Here is a 17,259-nt window from a genome sequence, read left to right as displayed (position 1 = left end):
ATTCCATTGTTTAAATGAGAAGAAGAAACGGAGAGGAAATGTAAATAAAAAGCATAGACGTGCAATATAGACAAAGACAGAAAGCATAGCGATCTCGAGAAGAAAAAGAAAATGACATTGGGGGAGCAGGGAAGGGGGAGAGTGGGGGCAAAGAGGGGATGAAATTATAAAACCCACTCAACAAGAACGCACCCCGACCCAATGAGGGAACAACAGCCCTCTAAACAGTCAAACTCACTTTGAATGTACTTCCAGTGAACACTCCTCAGACAGACTGGCCTAAAACACGTCAAGCACATGTACTTTTTAAATACACCGCCACCCCTGCAGATACCAACACATATTCCTATACAATAGGAAAGTGTACCCAGCAACAACAGGAAGTGAGAAAAAGAAAAAAAAAGTAATCCCCTGAGATCCAGTCTTGGTCAAGTGTCCACATGTATTTACTAACCGCAGAAACTTTTGTGCATGTTCTATTTGTCCTTAGGTACTAAGTTATCAGAAAGGCCAAGCCTAGTTACTATATGCATAGAATATGTAAGCAAAAAGACAGATAGTGAAAGTAATAACATCTTACGTAACATAAAAGGTTGTATATGTGCACAATCCATATGAAAATAACAACAATTGAAAAATTAGAGAAATGTACCTTATTCACATGTACACTGCAGTTTGTGCATTAAGAGAACTTTTATCGTAGCTAAATGTAAGTTCCTTTTAAACAGAATGTGAAATATGGAAAGAAGACTAAGTCACTGGTATTAAGCACCATAAAGCTACTTTACCTCACAAGACCTAAAAGTGGCTCTTTGTAGTGATCTTTCAGAAAGGCCTGGGCTGCCTCCGGAGTTTCAAAAAACTTGAAACCGTTTTCAAGTCCAACACGTAGTCGAGCAGGGTAGAGCATACTGAACCGGATACCTTCTTTGTATAGCGTGGCTTCCACCGTGCAAAAGGTGGCCCGTCACAGAGAAAGGTCCGCGCTATAGTCCTGGAAAAATCTGATATTGTGACCTCGAAAACTCCCTGCTCCTCCTAAGGACACATTCCTTGTCCTGAAACGAGTGAAAGAGCACGAGGGCCTCGACTTGTTAGAGTTTGTGCCGCCCGCCATAACTGATCGGCTGAGCCAGTGCGCCCTTTCCAGGACGGGCCGATGCTGGAAGTAGTCCAAGCTGAACGCCTCCAACAGCAGCTCCGTCGTGAAGTTTGTTGGATCTGCGCCCTCCATCTTCTCCAGGATTCCGATAGCTCTCAAATTTGAGCGACAGGATTGGTTCTCAATGTCATCTAGCTTGTCAAGCAGTACTGAGTTTTCCACAGTGAGAGATCTGCACTGGTTTTCCAGTTGAGCAATCCTATCGCTATGATCTGAGGTGGAGGCTTCCAGGGCCTTGATGCTCCCCGAATGAGATTTGAGCGTTTGTTTAATTGAGTCCAGAGTGTCAACAATGGGCTGTAGAGCACTGGAGAGAGCCACAGTATTCTCCTAAAGCAAAGAACTTTTCTAGTTTTCGAGTGCTGGAACCAAGGCGGAGCGTCGGTCGAGTCAGTCATGATGTTTGCTGCTGGTGAGCTGGGCCTCTCTAGGGGTACCGCTGTGTCATGGGAGGGGCTGCCCGCTGCATGGGCTCGAGAGCCGGTTGAGTCCTTGAGTTAGCCCCTGCAATTAGCAACTGCTCCAGAGTTGATTGTAAGCGAGCCGTGGTGGATGCAGTTTGAATAGGCTTCTCTCTCTGAAACATCAGACTAACTCTAATCCAAATAAGTCGGGGAATTTTCAACAAGATAATAACTCTGTTGTCGCAAAAGTAAAAGTATATTAATGTGTAGCTACGGGAGCAGTGCCAACACACGTGTACACGGAATGCATTCCTAACCGGAAGTCCACCCAATCAATTGTAAATGCTGTTTTTATGAAGTATAGATGTCTAGCAGCAACAACAGCTCACAGAAAAGAATTTCAATACTGAGTTTCGGCTTTAGAAGCAACAACAGCTCAAGAAATGTTCACCAAGCTGAACTGGGTTTCCATGGTGACCACAGCGGCCTAGCATCTGCACACAATCTAACTGTGTGCAATGCTCAGCATCAACTGGAGTGATGTTAAGTACACCACCACTGCACTCTGGAACAGTCAGGAGAACAACTACCTGAATGCAGAGTACCAACTGTAAAGTTTGGTGCAGGAAAAATGGTCTTAAAAAGGCATGTAGAATAACCCCGGTGTAAGCTAGCAGGCACCTTCCACTGGTTAGCATAGATTTAACAAAAGTTCATTAAATTACTCACCGCACTCATTGGAATAGTGTCCCTCACTACAGTTAGCGCAGGTATAACAACAGGTGTGGATATTTGATATGTTCTTCCCTGTGCCAGGGCGACATGTCACTGAACACCTAGACTAGGGGACCTAGATGTAATGAAGGAGGGCTTCTGGTTACTAATGCTTTAAGTAATGCTAATGCACTGTGGTACAGACATTTTGTTATTTTATCTCACCGTATTGTTGGTCCAGGGGATTTTGTGTTTATAGATCTCAATGTCTCCAGTCTTTATTAGAAACTTTCCTACCACTTCACATACTTTTTCATCACCATTCTGTTTCCACATCATGATGTCATAACCATTCTCAAATTCACCATTTTCATTGAAGGAGTATGTCTGATTGTCCAAAGTGAAGTTCACCTTACGAAGAATGTCCACAAGCTGTAAATGCAGAGGAATAAACCTTCCTTTATTTAAAAATATAATTAAGACACTGACTGCAACTGAAAGCCACTGAATGCTCAATACTAGTGTTTGTAACAGCAAACCTAATACAATGAGTGATAATTTTACTGTGTAGAAACTTTACAAAGAAAATAGTATTCCCTGTAGATAAACTTAATGAATATATGAACATTTTTACTTTTAAATATAAGCCTCATGGTTAACAGTAATGTGCAACAAGCAAGACTTATTACACCAAAATTTTACCTTATACGGCAGTAAGTTGGTATCTCCAGAGCAGGCAGTGTCATTACACTGAAGAAGTTTCTTCATGGCATGAGCTACAGCATACACTGCTACTCTCTGACTGTAGGCCTCCGTCACATCCACAATATGTAGTAAGTAGTCATCATTCACCTCCTGGGGGTCTGTCACATTGCAGGCTAAAGGGGATGTGTGCTCCAATCACCGACTGCAGTTAAATCTCATTTGTTTGTACTCCCTGATGAAGTCATTTCTTGCCCCTGGACGTGGCCTCAGATTCTGGAGGTAGTCTTCGAAACCTGGGATCTTCCCTGTGATGAAGGTAGTGCCAAGAATGTCTCCCACCTTGTTTATGCCCTTCATCTTCATTAAGAGGCGAGACATAGACCATGTGTTACTGGCGATCCAGATTCGAGAAGTGTTTGTCTTAATCATCTCTTTAAAGAGCATCTCTACCTGCTGAATTCTTAGGAAGAGCACCACAACTTTAGCAGTGGAGTTTCTGATAATATCAGCCACCTGCTTGATGCGCTGTTTCACATCAATGTAGTATGGTATCACTTGATGGATGGATGGATGAATCTCTTTCTCTGCATGTGGCACAAAGTTCTCATAGATACCTTTACCATAATCATCATCAAGGCTCACAACCCCAATCCAGTCCCAGTTAAAGTGCCTCATCAGCTTTGCCAATGCCTGCGCCTGGTATATGTTACTTGGAATGACACGAAAGAAGGATGTATAGCGTAACTTGTCACTTAGGGCTGCTGCAGAGGATGAACAAAGCTACCTGTAAAAGGCAAGTTATGACATATAAATTTGAACTGATTCTTTTAGAGTACATGTAAAATAATATTAAGAAAGAAAAAACTGAACTAGTTTTGTATGTGTGAGTGAAAAAAGCTGTAATCAACAACCAACCCAAAACTGACCCTTTTTTGCCCTAAATTTAATTGTTAAGATCTTTTTATATAAAGTGCTTGTGAAAATTCCAAAAAAAAAAAAAATTAAATGAACTACTGTGATTGTCAACAGCAATACTGTGGCACTAATTTGGTGTAAGCTCAAAGTGAAGAGTAAAATTGAGTAATAAAAAACAAAAACACAACAAAAGCAGAAATAGGAACACAATTAAAATAAAATGATCAAAAAAATAAAATGAGGTAAAACGACAAGTGAAGAAAATGACTTGCATGAATTTATATAGAAATACATATAATAATGACGTTTACTCAGTATTACGTGGGGAATCTTGTACAGGCTAATCAGTTTGGCAGCAGGAATAGATGTTTCAGTGTATCTCTCGCCTAAAAAGGCTTTCACAGGTGGACTGAATTTTGAAAAGTCAGAGAGGACTGTAAGTGACCCATTAACAGCCAGCATGTCCGCCACACACTGTAAGGCTTTGGTTGCATATGCACACGGATCACACATCAGATATCCAAGCTGAATCTGGAGTCATTGATCATTTCAATTGTGTGAATTGAAGCTAAAGATGTTAATAGATCAAAGCTGAAATAAAGAGACAAAGAACATTAGTTAGAATGAGAGTGTGGTTTTAATACGTAGAGGTAATTATGTGAGGATATTGTTTTAAAGCAATTTGATACAACCAAGGAAACTCCTAATACTCACTTTATACAGACAGACGTATCTGGAAGGATCCAAGGCTGAAGATCTTTTATGTCAGTGTGAACTGAGCTCAGAATCCCAATGACAATGTCCCCAGGTGCATATGCCCCATACATGGACTCAATATGGACCTCATATTGAGAACTCACTGTCTGACACTGGAGTGAAGGAATAGAAATTTATGGTGGAGCTTAATTCAGTGTTCCGGTTGCATGTTCTTAGAGAAAGACAGCAATATGCAGGTAAACAGAACACACAAAGACACAATGAATGTTCTGATGAGGAATGTCATGCAAACTTAGACCATTAAGAGGGAGAATGTGGGAGGAAAGGAATCACACAGTAAGGGCAGAGTCTGTTTTACCTAAAGGTGACACGAGAAATTGCCAACTGAGAATGAACAACCCAGAAATGACACTATTTACGCAGCTCTGCCTTTTGGATTGTTTGCTTGTCTATAGAAGCCGTCAAGAGTAAGATGGGGAAAAAAAGTTGAAAGCCTGCTCCTGAGTCCAAGTTTCACTTTATTTTTGTTTCTGTCTGAAAATTGTCTGAAGAGAATATTTGTTGCATCACTTTCACAATTCCAGTGTGGGGTAGCTTTTTTGTGTGTGTATATATTTATATATCTCTGTTGTCGGAAAAAAACCTTGTATCTATCATTTTTGAGTTTTTGAAATAATTTTAAAATGCCTTTACATTGTGTGTCAATTCCATGATGAATGGACCAAATGAAACGGCCCTCAATGACTTAGAAAACAAGTGTGGTTCTACTGACTTACATTAAGAGTAAAGTAGGTTTTTTCCTTTTCCTGAAAAGTCATCATTTTGGAGAATGAACGATCTTCAGAGGTTATTTAGTAAGGACAATGGTTATACGTAGAACCATGAACATTCAAAGAATCATTTCATTTGAAAGGTTTTTTGCCTGGTAAAATGTTTCTTTGGATTCATGGAGAATCTATTGTATATTTCTGAATATGGTTCTATATGGCATCAAAAGGAGTTCTGGTATTGTTGGAATGTCAAGCTTGAAATAACAGAAGAACCCTCTTTGGTGCTATATAGAACTCTTATTTCAAAGACTATATGCAACATATTCACCATAAATCTCCATCAGTCTCATCTTGAGATTATTTTTAAATTACACTGCTTCTACAATGTGGGTATTATTACGACCTTTATTCTTTGTCCAGTATTTAATGCCATACATAACAAATAAGAGTGATATACCTTACAGTTTCACATGTACTAATTAAGCTAACGTCACTGGATGTTTTGAAGTTGGACAGATTCACTGACGCTGTTGAAAAACTGAAACTGAAAACACGGAAGAGAAGGGACAGCAGCACCGTGCAATCAAGCTTGTGCTGGTTTTAAATCTCGGTGACGCTTTATTTTGCGTGGTCCTTTTAGATAAAACAAACATTCAACAGACTCTCAGTAACATGTCAAAAACGTATGAGGATCAGGATTAAGTTAGGATTGAGGTTAAGGTTAGGTTTAGAAATAGGGCCAGGGTGAGGGTTAGGATTAGGTTGTGGGTTGAGGTTAAGGTTAGGGTTAGGATTAAGGCCAGGGTTAGGGTTAGGTTTTTGGTAAGACTGGGTAAGGTTAGGTTTTGCATAATGGAAGTAACATATTAACAATACATCTACTTAATGTAAGTAACATATAAACAGAACATCTACAAGATATTTACTTCAGTGTATTTAGATGCCTCACTATTGCTACTTCATTGATATGTTGTTGTGTTACTGATAATCTGTTAAGAGTTGGTTAAATTATCTACAAAGAACCACTCCAAAAAAAGCGTTACCCTAAAATGTATTATTCTGTATATTATTTTAACACATTTTCAGGCATTTTCACATGTTCTTGGTCTCATCAGATACTGACCAAAGTTGACAGTAAATGTATTGTAGTGGTATAATAGTCATTTATAAAAAAAATAAATTAGGAAACCTTTAAAAATATGATTTATTTTTCCCAAAGCAATGAATGCCAGAATATTGAGAGACTTTACACACAGATGCACACACATACTGCACACATTATATATACACACCTTAGCAATCACATGGGATACTATAGCAATGGCCTAGCAACACCCTAGCAACCACTTGGAATACCATAGCAACATCTTAGCAACACTTTAGCAGCTATCTGGAACTACTGTTTAAACCCAATTAAGTTATCAAAAGCAATCAACAGTTTTCCACAACAACTTTCTATTTTTGCTGCTCTATTGTTTAAGTATTTTTGTCATCTCATATTTTTCTGATCTTCCATTTCTGTTATTTTGAAAGTGGAAACTTCTCTCAATTCTGTGCATTTGTTAAAATTATTTGGCAATGGAGGAGGGAATTATAAATAGATAACTGGATCATGTGATCGCATTGTGAAAATGCTGAGCTACTCATAGATTTTAGTTACAAAAGTGTAGTTAAAAAAATCATTTTCAAAAATTTTATTTGAAACCAACATACCTCTTTTGGATATGATTTTCTTTTTCCTCCTTGGCCCACCACAAATATTCCACTTTAACAAATTTGGGAAACCCTGCTCTAGGGGTTGTGGAAGTTGTTTGGGAGTTGTTAGGTCCATCTGTGTTAATGCTTATCACGTTTGTAACAGTTAGAAAAAAACAGCTACTGGTCACAGTTTTCACAGTTTTTATTTTATTTATAAAAGGTCTTACAAATGTATAGTACAAAAATAAAAAAAAGACACTACAGTGCCCATTCAGTTTCACACATGCCTGTCCTAACAGATCATGCTAAAAAAAAAACATGTAAATAACTTGTACATTGTACATAATAATACATTAATAAATAATAACACTAAAAACACAGGGTTCGCCTGCTTAATCAATGTAGACTGATTCTCCACAGAGCAGTGGGTTCTGTCTGACAGAAAACAGGCAAATAGATCAGTTTGTCTCAGTTTCTGTCAGTGTTTTTGGTGAGACAAATTGGCCAAACATTTATCAGAAGTATACAAAGCAATACAGAATACAGTTTTTTATATAGCATACAGATTTGTTTTCTGTAGACCAAATAAAAATGACAGATTAGTATTTTTTCTTTCAAATATGTGTAGAGACAAGGCAGCCTGGGTCTGACAAATTCCGTACGACGAGCTCACATTAAACAGAAGCCAACAACTTCTTAAAATTAAGCAGGATTATGGTAAGATTAAAATGACAGCAAAGACACAACAAACATAACAAGTTGCTTAAATAAACAAAAATGAAACATTAAATTTATAAAATAAACAAGTGGTAGCTTGGCAATTTGAATTGTGTCCAGGCACATCTGCCTGATTCTCCAAAAAAAAGTTTTTTGCCCACTGCTACTTGCTGCAGTCTTCTAGCGTGTGTATCCATATTAGACACTTTTCAAATAGCAAAGCAACAGATGATTTAAAAAAGTCTTTCAGCCTTTAGTCTTGGTCTGGGTCTCTCTATCCTCTATATACTGGGAGAACATCAGCAGAAGGAGAAAGAAAGTAAAGGGGTGATTATAATGGCAGCTACAGGTATAACTTTATATTCTCGTATGCACAATATCAACTTTTGTAGTTTTGATATGGCCATGTGTAATGAAAACATCTGGGTTTGTAGAAAGTTCAGCACCTAAGAAACGTGTTGAAACTTGGTCTGTGGTAAATTTATCACTGGTAAGACAGGTAAGAATTTTACTACAGATTTTATTACAGATGAACAAATTAATTCAACACGAACAGGCTTATAGATTCATTAGTGTCTGGCTTCTTGGTCTCAGACTTCTTGGTCTCAGACTTATTGGTCTCAGACTTCTTGATCTCCAACTTTTTAGTCTCCGATGCCTAAATGAGGCAATACTGGCTTCTGAGAGATGCAGGCTGTTACCATCCCAGTTGGACATTTCCGATTCTGCAATGCTGAATCGGCTCTGTGGTGTGCTGGGTATTGATGCTGTCTCGCTTGAGGTCCCACAAACCACTCCGGAGTCTGAGTCCATTGTAAGAGACTCAACTGGTGGTTTTACTGCCTTCTTTGTTTCAGACTTTTCTGAGAGGATCTTAAACCATTTTGGGGCAAAGTGGCAGAAGATGACTCCATAGTTTGAGACCATAATGCCAGAGATCTGGACGATGGGGCGTGATTCATATTGAGTGATAAAGACTGGAATAAAGCAAAGCCAGGCAAACAGATGGATGAGCATGCTGAAGACTATAGGATCAGTCTCATTGTCTCTCCCCTTGAAGGCCAGTCCAAAACTTAGCACAGCTAGTAAAGCAATGTAGACATGCATCGCACCAAAGCCATACAGAGACCCCTGAGTGCACAGACGGTTCAGAGTAAGTAACTGAGTTTTTGATTGTGTCTCCTCAACATTAACAGGATCAAATACCATCCAGAAGATACAGATGAGAGCTTGAATAACAGTGAGGATTCCTATGATGACAAAGGGCTTATCAAACTTTCTTAGTTTGCGCTGCTTTGCAGGATTAGAGGACATTAACTCTAAGAATATGTGAAGGGCCTTAACCAGAATGCAGGACACACAGAGAGTGAACCCAAGACCATACATGGTCTGTTGAGCTCTGCAAATATGGATGTTTGGGCTGCCTAAGAAAAGAATTACACCTCCAAAACTCACCATCAGGCCAAATTTCATCAGACATGAAGTGACTAAGATGTCCTTTATGATGGGTTTTTCTCTGTGTAGAATGAAAAAGATAAATGAGAACACCAGCAGTAGTGCACCTATTACTGTTCCAATCATCACTACAATGGAATAAGCTGAAGACCACTCCAAAAACAAAATATTCCATTTCTGACATTCTCTCGACCCTGGAAGAGACCAAGAGCCTTCTGGACATTTTTTACAGGCAAGTTGATCTGTGGAGAAAAAGAAAGCAATATGTGTTCACGAGGGGAAAGTAGACAGAAATGTAATCTGAGTTTTATCCAATATTTAATATTAGGTCAGTCGTTACATAATATGTGAGACAAACTACCACAGGGGTGGACAAGCTTTTTTGGCCCAATGGTCTCATAAAATCTTGGAAAATACAGGTCCTTTTCATAAGGAATGTTATCTTCAAGAAGCAGAAGATGAATCTTTCCTTCAAATCAATCACACAAATCTGTGTGATTGATTTCTGAAAGGACTTCAAATTCATGCTCATGCTCTTTAATAATCCATACTGGATTAATCACATCTTGAGTGTCTAAACCTGGATTAATCACAGTTTGAGTGTCTAAACCTGGATTAATCACAGCCTGAGTGTCTAAACCTGGATTAATCACAGCTTGGGTGTCTAAACATGGATTAATCACAACCCGAGTGTCTAATTCTGAATTAATCACAGGCTGAGTGTTTAAACCTGGATTAATCACAGCCTGAATGGCTATAACTGGATTAATCACAGCCTGAGTTTTAAACATGGAATAATCACAGCTTGAGTATCTAAGACTGGATTAATCACAGTTTGTGTATCTAAACCTGCATTATTAACACACTCAGTGTCTAAATCTAGATTAATTACAGTTTAATAACAAAGGTTGTAATCACAAAAGCAAAGTCAAGACCAGGGTAGCAAACAAACCAAAACAACAAGACAAGTACTGCCAATAACACCTTGATGAACACTGTGAAATCTACAATATTATTACTTATAAAAATGTAAACAGAAAATGTTTAATATAATGCATAAACTATATATTGTTATTGATGCTCTGTAAAATGACATTGAGATTTGGAAAGGTGCTATATAAAAAACATATTCATATTATTTCAATTATCTTAAAAAAACAAAAGCTCAATGACTGAACACAGCAAACTCCTCAGGAAGGCAGTCTCAGATTATCTAGGTCTGTATATAGTTTGAATGGTTACCAAAATGGACACCTCACTTAATATCACATAATAATACATTACACTGTTAGATAAACAGATATTACGTCTCTGGTTCACATATGTTGAGACATAATCTAATTCCACAAAATGTGTGCACTGAGCATCGCAGTGATGAGTAACACTAACCAAAACGAAAGCATTTGCATGCCGCTGACTACCTTAACCATTTTGAGCATCATTCTGTGCTCTCCAGTCATGTCTGAAAGGGTAAGACTTTCAAAAGTGTGGGCTCACTTCAGAATTTTAATGAAAATGAATCTAAATGCAATATTTGTAAAGTGGTAGTTGCTTGTAAAGGGGGAAACAAATGCAACCTCATGAAACACAAATACAAGATTCTATAAATCTAAATTACTGCAGCATGTTTGCTTTAGTAAAGAGGTTGCTGTGTCTGCGTCCTTAGTGAACCCTCCCGGTGTTGTGACAAATTGTGCTACCTTGTTGAAATGTCCTACCATGGTGCATATATATAGTTTTCTACATACAACTGTAGGTAGGATATTTTAATAGCCTAAATCACCCTATCAAAAATGCTACCAGCATTAAAACGGCAAAGTTAAATTTGCCAGCTTCTTATTCTAATTTTCCTGTTCCACCTTAAATGGTGCAGCAGGCATTATAATAATAATGCTGCACCATTTAAGGTGAAACAGGAAAATTCAAGTAAGAAATGTCCTTATCAGAAAATATTTTCAGCTTTAATATAATAATTAGGATATTTTGATAGCTTATCTGGATGAAGTATTTATATTAAGATGAGTCTGTACTGAATTAAAATTTGGTAGCTAGCATAGCATAAATCGCTAACTGCTAGGTAGTTTCAACATAATGTGTTCTGACAATCAGGAGTACCTAATTTTGAATTGCTTAGCGGCATCACATCTGCTCACATCCTGCAGACACAAGATGATGCTGTATTACACTGAACAAATGGCCATTTACATTGTCTCTTTTTCTTTTCTGTTTTTCAGCTTCAAAGGCATATGTTCTCTTTGAGACATGATTAACCAGTTGAGTTTTTTTCTCCTCACTTGAGCATCTTAGACTGCAGTACCCTAAACAGCTGCTGTGTTGCTTATTAGATACAGTCAGCACTGCTCACTGTACAATATGGAAGCATTTAGGACCAAGTTCTGAGATCATATGAAACTGCAGCCCATGCAACACAGAGCAGCTGATCACAGTAGAGCTCAGTGCTTTACCCAGTCTATAAGATCTAATGGAGACCCATTACCCTTAGGCTACCACTGCTCAATATCAGTAGGAAGTATGACATCTTTCCAAGCCCATAAATGAAAGGCCAATTCTATGGACTCTAGGCACAGATATCAGTGACCACTGAATGTGTTCTCAGGTTTAAGTGATAGAGCCCAACTGTGGTTAAGGAATAACTAGCTTTCCCCCAAGGAACTTATTTTACAAAAAGAACTATTTAACTCACCCGTTTTATTAGAATAGTATCCCTCACTACAGTTAGCACAGGTATAACAACAGGAGATGGTTGATATGTTCTTCTCTGTGCCTGGGAGACAAGTCACTGAACACCTAGACAAGGGCACCTAGATGTAAAGAGAGAAGTTTATTTGGTTAAATGTATAACATGCATTTATAATTATACACATACATAATTATACACAAAATGACAAAAAGGGACAAATGCCTAACCTGTCGCAGTTACAACAAATGACAAAGATTATAAACTTATAATTTACATAAAATTTCTGTTCGATTTTTTCTATGTAACTGACCAACATAATGAAAATTTATTATGTAACTACCTATAAATAGTATAGCAAAATGTTCCCGTACAGCCAGTATTCTACACTGTGGAACAGAAAGTATTTATCTTACCGTATTGTTCCATGGGATTTTGCTGTCATTGACTTCAACTTCTTCATTCTTTATGAGGAATTGTCCCACCACCTCAGGTACTCTTTCATCACCGTTCATTTTCCAGCTAATGAGGTCGTAAGCATTCTTAAAATCACCATATTCATCAAAGGAATATGTCTTGTTGTCCAAGGTAAAATTAATTTCACGAAGAATGCTCACAAGCTGAAAAACAAAAATGAAAATGATTTCTGCTCGTGTCATATAAACACACCTTTGTTGTAAAGGTGTATTTTCGGTTTGCTTCTCTTTGCTCTCTTTTATGTAGCAATTTTACAGTGAAAAGTTGTTTTAACAAAAGCTGTTAACATTTTGAACCCTAGACTGACTATTGTTTTTAATCTTAAAATATAATTAATAATTACATATGAAAAAAAAAAAACAAGAAAGACTTAGTAAATGTTTGGACTTTTATGTGTGGCAATTATTTGCTCATATTTGTGATTATATTTTTCATTTTGCTACTAAAACTGAATGTCTTTCCAATCCCATAGCCAGCATTCATTGTTAAAGATGTCTAAGGTACTGTGGTTGTACCTCCAGCAAGGCCAACTATTTTAGATGACATTGTATCTTGGAGGACAAACGTATACCTGTAAATTACCCCTTTTCTGAGTGTGTACCTGAGGTGGGTACAATATTTCCCTAAACTACTGTTAAATAATAATATGCTTCAAGATGCTGCTAAATTTCCTTTTGGATCACTGAATTCACCACCCTGCCAAGCACACAGCCTGATATAATAATATAATAATCAGTTACCATGTGCATTATGAGTTAGTTAACTGAATAGCCATTCAGTTATTCATCTTTCCATAAATCAGATTATCAAAATTCCTCTGAATAAACATCCTAACTATTAACATAGAAATTTTACCTGCCATGGCAGTAGGTTTACATCTCCAGAACAAGCAGTGTCATTACATTTAAGAAGTTTCCTGATGGCATGAGCTACAGCATACACTGCTATTCTCTGATTGTAGGCCTCCGTCAGGTCCACAGCATGGAGCAGGTAGTCATCGTTCGCCTCCTGGGGGTCTGTCACACTACAGGCCAAAGGGGATGTGTGTACTGATTGCTGACTGCAGTTGAACCTCATTTGCTTGTACTCCTTAATGAAATCATTCCTCTCTCCTGGGGCTAGCCTCAGATTCTTGAGATAGTCTTCAAAACCTGGGATCTTCCCGGTGAGGAAGGTAAAGCCAAAGATGTCTCCCACCTTGTTAATGTCCTTCATCTTCATTACAAAGCGTGTTGTAGACCAGGCATCACTGGCGATCCAGATTCGAGTAGTATTTGTCTTAATCAGCTCTTTAAAGAGCATCGCCACATGTTCTGGTCTCAAAATGAGCAGCACAACTTTGGCAGTGGAGTTTTGGATTTTCTCAGCCACCTCTTTGATACGCTGTTCAATATTTGTGGAACCTAGGTAGTTTGGCACCACTTCCTGGAACTCCACACATATTTGTTCTTTTCCTGAATCGATCAGAAATTTCTCCAGGGCAGGTTTTCCATAGTCATCATCAAGGGTCACCACTCCAACCCAGTCCCAGTTAAAGTACTTCATGAGCTTTGCCAAAGCCTTTGTCTGGTATACATCACTTGGAATGACACGGAAAAAGGATGCATAACGTGATTTGTCACTTAATGCTGGTGAAGAAGATGTGCAGCTGATCTGTTAAAAGAAAAATAAAATGTGTACATTACAGTATATCTAACTGATAGTCATGTTTATGTAATTTACAGTTATCATTCATTTGTAAAATTGCTACATAAAAGTATAATACAGATAAAAACGCTGAAATACAAATGTATGCAGCACTACCAGTACAAAAGCAGTACAAAAAAGTTTTTTTCTCAAATCAGCTCTGAGTTATGCACTACATTTGAAGCAGTTTGTGCTCTGTTGAGATTTGTTGTCTTTCCTTGTTTTAGTTGTTATTCTTTTGTTGAGTGTCCGGGGTGGTATAAAGGCCAATCCATTAAGATTTATATTAAGCTATATTCACAATCCGTCTAACATTGATGCATTGATGTAAGCTCCATGAAATAATGTTATACATTATTTTGTGACTATTGTAGGGCTGTTTCTATCAATCAAATTAATAAGAACTATTGAGTTTTTAATTAAAGCTCAAACAATAAAAAATTACTTAACTATACAATAACAAACTACATAGAGTTTTTTTCCAACTAGGAATACAGTCACATAATCCTGTGTGACACATATCACACACTATGTGCAAAAGGAATGGATGGGGGCTTGAGCACCTCCTCATTGCTTAATGTCTGTGATACAGGCAAGAGCTCATGCTGCCACCAGAGGGAGGCAGATAGCAGCCTCAAAATCTCAATCAGGGCAATTCTGAACACCCGGGGGTCAGACTTACTTAAGGAGCTCTCTTGATTTTTTTGACACAAGACTAGTTGGAAATTTGGTTTAGTTATTTATCTGGTTGATTTATTTTTATGTAACCTTTACATTTATAGTTTTAACATAGTGTCTGAACACTCTTTTACCTGTCAATTTCATTTTACGTATTAAACGTTTTTATTTATGCCTAGAAATACTTTAGAAATACAATGTTAAAAGATATTATGTGTGTAAATAAAAAGTGGATATATGAACTGGAAGTATATTAAATAATCATAACAAAAGTTCTAGAATACTCCTCTAACTGTATTTTGAATGTAAAACTCTAGATATGGTGATAAGATATGCTTGGGAGACTCCTGATAGCCTGACAGATTGGAAGCTGTTTCCTACACAATTCCAAACACAAAAACAAATCTAATAAACTTCTGCTTTAGATTTGTGTGTAAACAGCAGCATCAGCTGAACACAGACACCATAATAAATGATGTCTATGTCTGCTCAAAGGCAAGCCATTTCATTTGCAGTTTAGCTGGTAATATGATCTATTTTGACTTAGCCAACTGTATGAAGAAAAACTATTGCAGGCTTAGAAGCTTTTAGCTGGCATTTTTAGTCTTTGCTGAACATCCAAATATTTATTTACTTGAAATGGATATTAATTTCATGTATTAACTGCTTTTACCACACTGGCTAGGCAGTAACATTTTTAAGCAGACAAAGTTTTAATGAAAAAAAAAAATCTCTCTCTTTGTTTTTCTGTCTTTCTCTTGTTGAAGTAGTTTAACCTTCTAACCACTCAAACTGAAGGATTTGCAGTCCGTTTCAACTTAAAACCTCGCGTGATATTGAGAGTATGCTTTGTGGTAACAAGTTAGCTCATTGTGTCTGTTTCAGTGCAACGATCATTGTTTGTTTTTAAGAATTGTTTGTATATTAACATTGACATGACATGGTTGACTGATTGAATCTGGAAACATTTATTATATTTTGATAGACGCCAATCTAACTATGTAACATGGTGTAGTTTATTATGTTCTGCTCATTTGCTGCTATAGTTCGGTTAAAAATCCTGATCCATGTCCTCTGCTTGGCCCCTCATATCATTATATAGTAGTGTTTAACGCAGTAACATTCACTATATAAGTATGCAAACATTTGTAGTTTTACAGTGAGTCCTTAAATATTCATCTAGCTGTAAATATTCTTTGGAGGAACCTATGCACTGACCCCCTTGTAGTTAAACAAAACCGTATTCTTTAATAGGGTACCCTGATTATCATTACCAACTAATCACTAATTCATTAAGAAAGAGTTTTTAACCATGACAACTTTACTATATTGCAGTATCCCTTTAACAGCACAACTTTTTCAAAGGGTACCCATTTAGAATGCAAGCCAGTATTATATTACCTGAGGAATCATATAGAGACTCAAGAATTTGGCCACAGGAATAGACAATTCAGAGTATCTTTCTCCCAAGAATGCCTTCACAGATGATGTAAAGTCTGAGTAGTTAGAGAGGACTGGAAATGATCCATTCACAGCAAGCATTTGCTCCACACAATGCAAGGCTTTGGTAGCGTATACACAAGAATCACACATCAGATATCCAAGCCGAATCCCAGGAAGAAATCCAGAGTCATTGATAGTTTCGATGGTGTGGATTGCAGCTAACGACTGTACAAATGGTATTAAATCAAAACTGAAAAAAGGGACAAAGAGAGTAGGTTACAGTAATAAAAAAGTGTGAAGCGGTAAGTGACATTACTATTTTTAAAAGGACACTAATCCCATATACTCACTCAGTGCAGGTATACTGATCTGGACGAATCCGTGCTGGAAGATCTTTTACTTTGGAGTGAACCGATGCCAAAATCCCAAGGATGATGTCTCCAGGTGCATACGCCCCACATGGGGGCTCAGTATGATCACAGCGGGCACCCAGCCCCAACATCACAGCCACACACAACGCACAAAGAGACCGATGAAACAAACAGGGAGCCATGTTGTGAATATGTGGTTGAACATGTATCTAGTGAAGAACTAAAAGGCACACAAAAAATTGAAAGAATGTGGGAGAACAGGAAACACACAGCAAATACCAGAAACCAGCCATCTGAAGATGGCCTGATAAGCATGGCATGAAAAGCTGCGGAATATACTATTATTAGTGTTGGTTAAGATCTCTGCATGCTATGGACATAAAGTCAGCTCCAAAATGATTAGCACTCTTGGTAAAGATAGGTAAACGAATGTCATAAAACCACTCTCTCACTGAAAATGTGATTTTCAAGTGAATTTCGTCTAAGACAACAAAAAAACCTTTCCAAACAATATCTTTTTAACAAACCACATGTGCCACAGTTATTGGCACCTCTAGAAATTTCTTTGGACGAAATGTAACAAACATATTCCTATTTACAGTCCTATTTCCAAAAAAGTTGGGACGCTGGGCAACATGAAAATAAAAAC

At 37.6% G+C, this 17,259-nt stretch overlaps 1 protein-coding gene and 1 pseudogene across 1 annotated transcript; both read right to left on the bottom strand.

Moving 5' to 3' along the window:
- Positions 1–967: 967 nt before the first annotated feature.
- LOC118801864 lies at positions 968–5,737 on the bottom strand (annotated as a pseudogene).
- A 2,533-nt stretch (positions 5,738–8,270) lies between these two features.
- LOC118801855 (G-protein coupled receptor family C group 6 member A-like) lies at positions 8,271–16,794 on the bottom strand. The gene is made up of 6 exons (XM_036562247.1): positions 16,590–16,794; positions 16,198–16,489; positions 13,288–14,085; positions 12,372–12,575; positions 11,962–12,079; positions 8,271–9,499 (listed from the first exon to the last, which is right to left on the bottom strand). The coding sequence occupies exons 1-6, from the start codon at positions 16,790–16,792 to the stop codon at positions 8,361–8,363; spliced, it is 2,754 nt and encodes a 917-aa protein (XP_036418140.1). The 5' UTR covers positions 16,793–16,794; the 3' UTR covers positions 8,271–8,360.
- Between the last annotated feature and the right edge of the window lie 465 nt (positions 16,795–17,259).

This window comes from Colossoma macropomum, unplaced genomic scaffold (genome assembly GCF_904425465.1).
Source record: "Colossoma macropomum unplaced genomic scaffold, Colossoma_macropomum, whole genome shotgun sequence".
NCBI lineage: Eukaryota > Metazoa > Chordata > Actinopteri > Characiformes > Serrasalmidae > Colossoma > Colossoma macropomum.
This window is presented reverse-complemented; position numbering and strand designations above follow the sequence as displayed.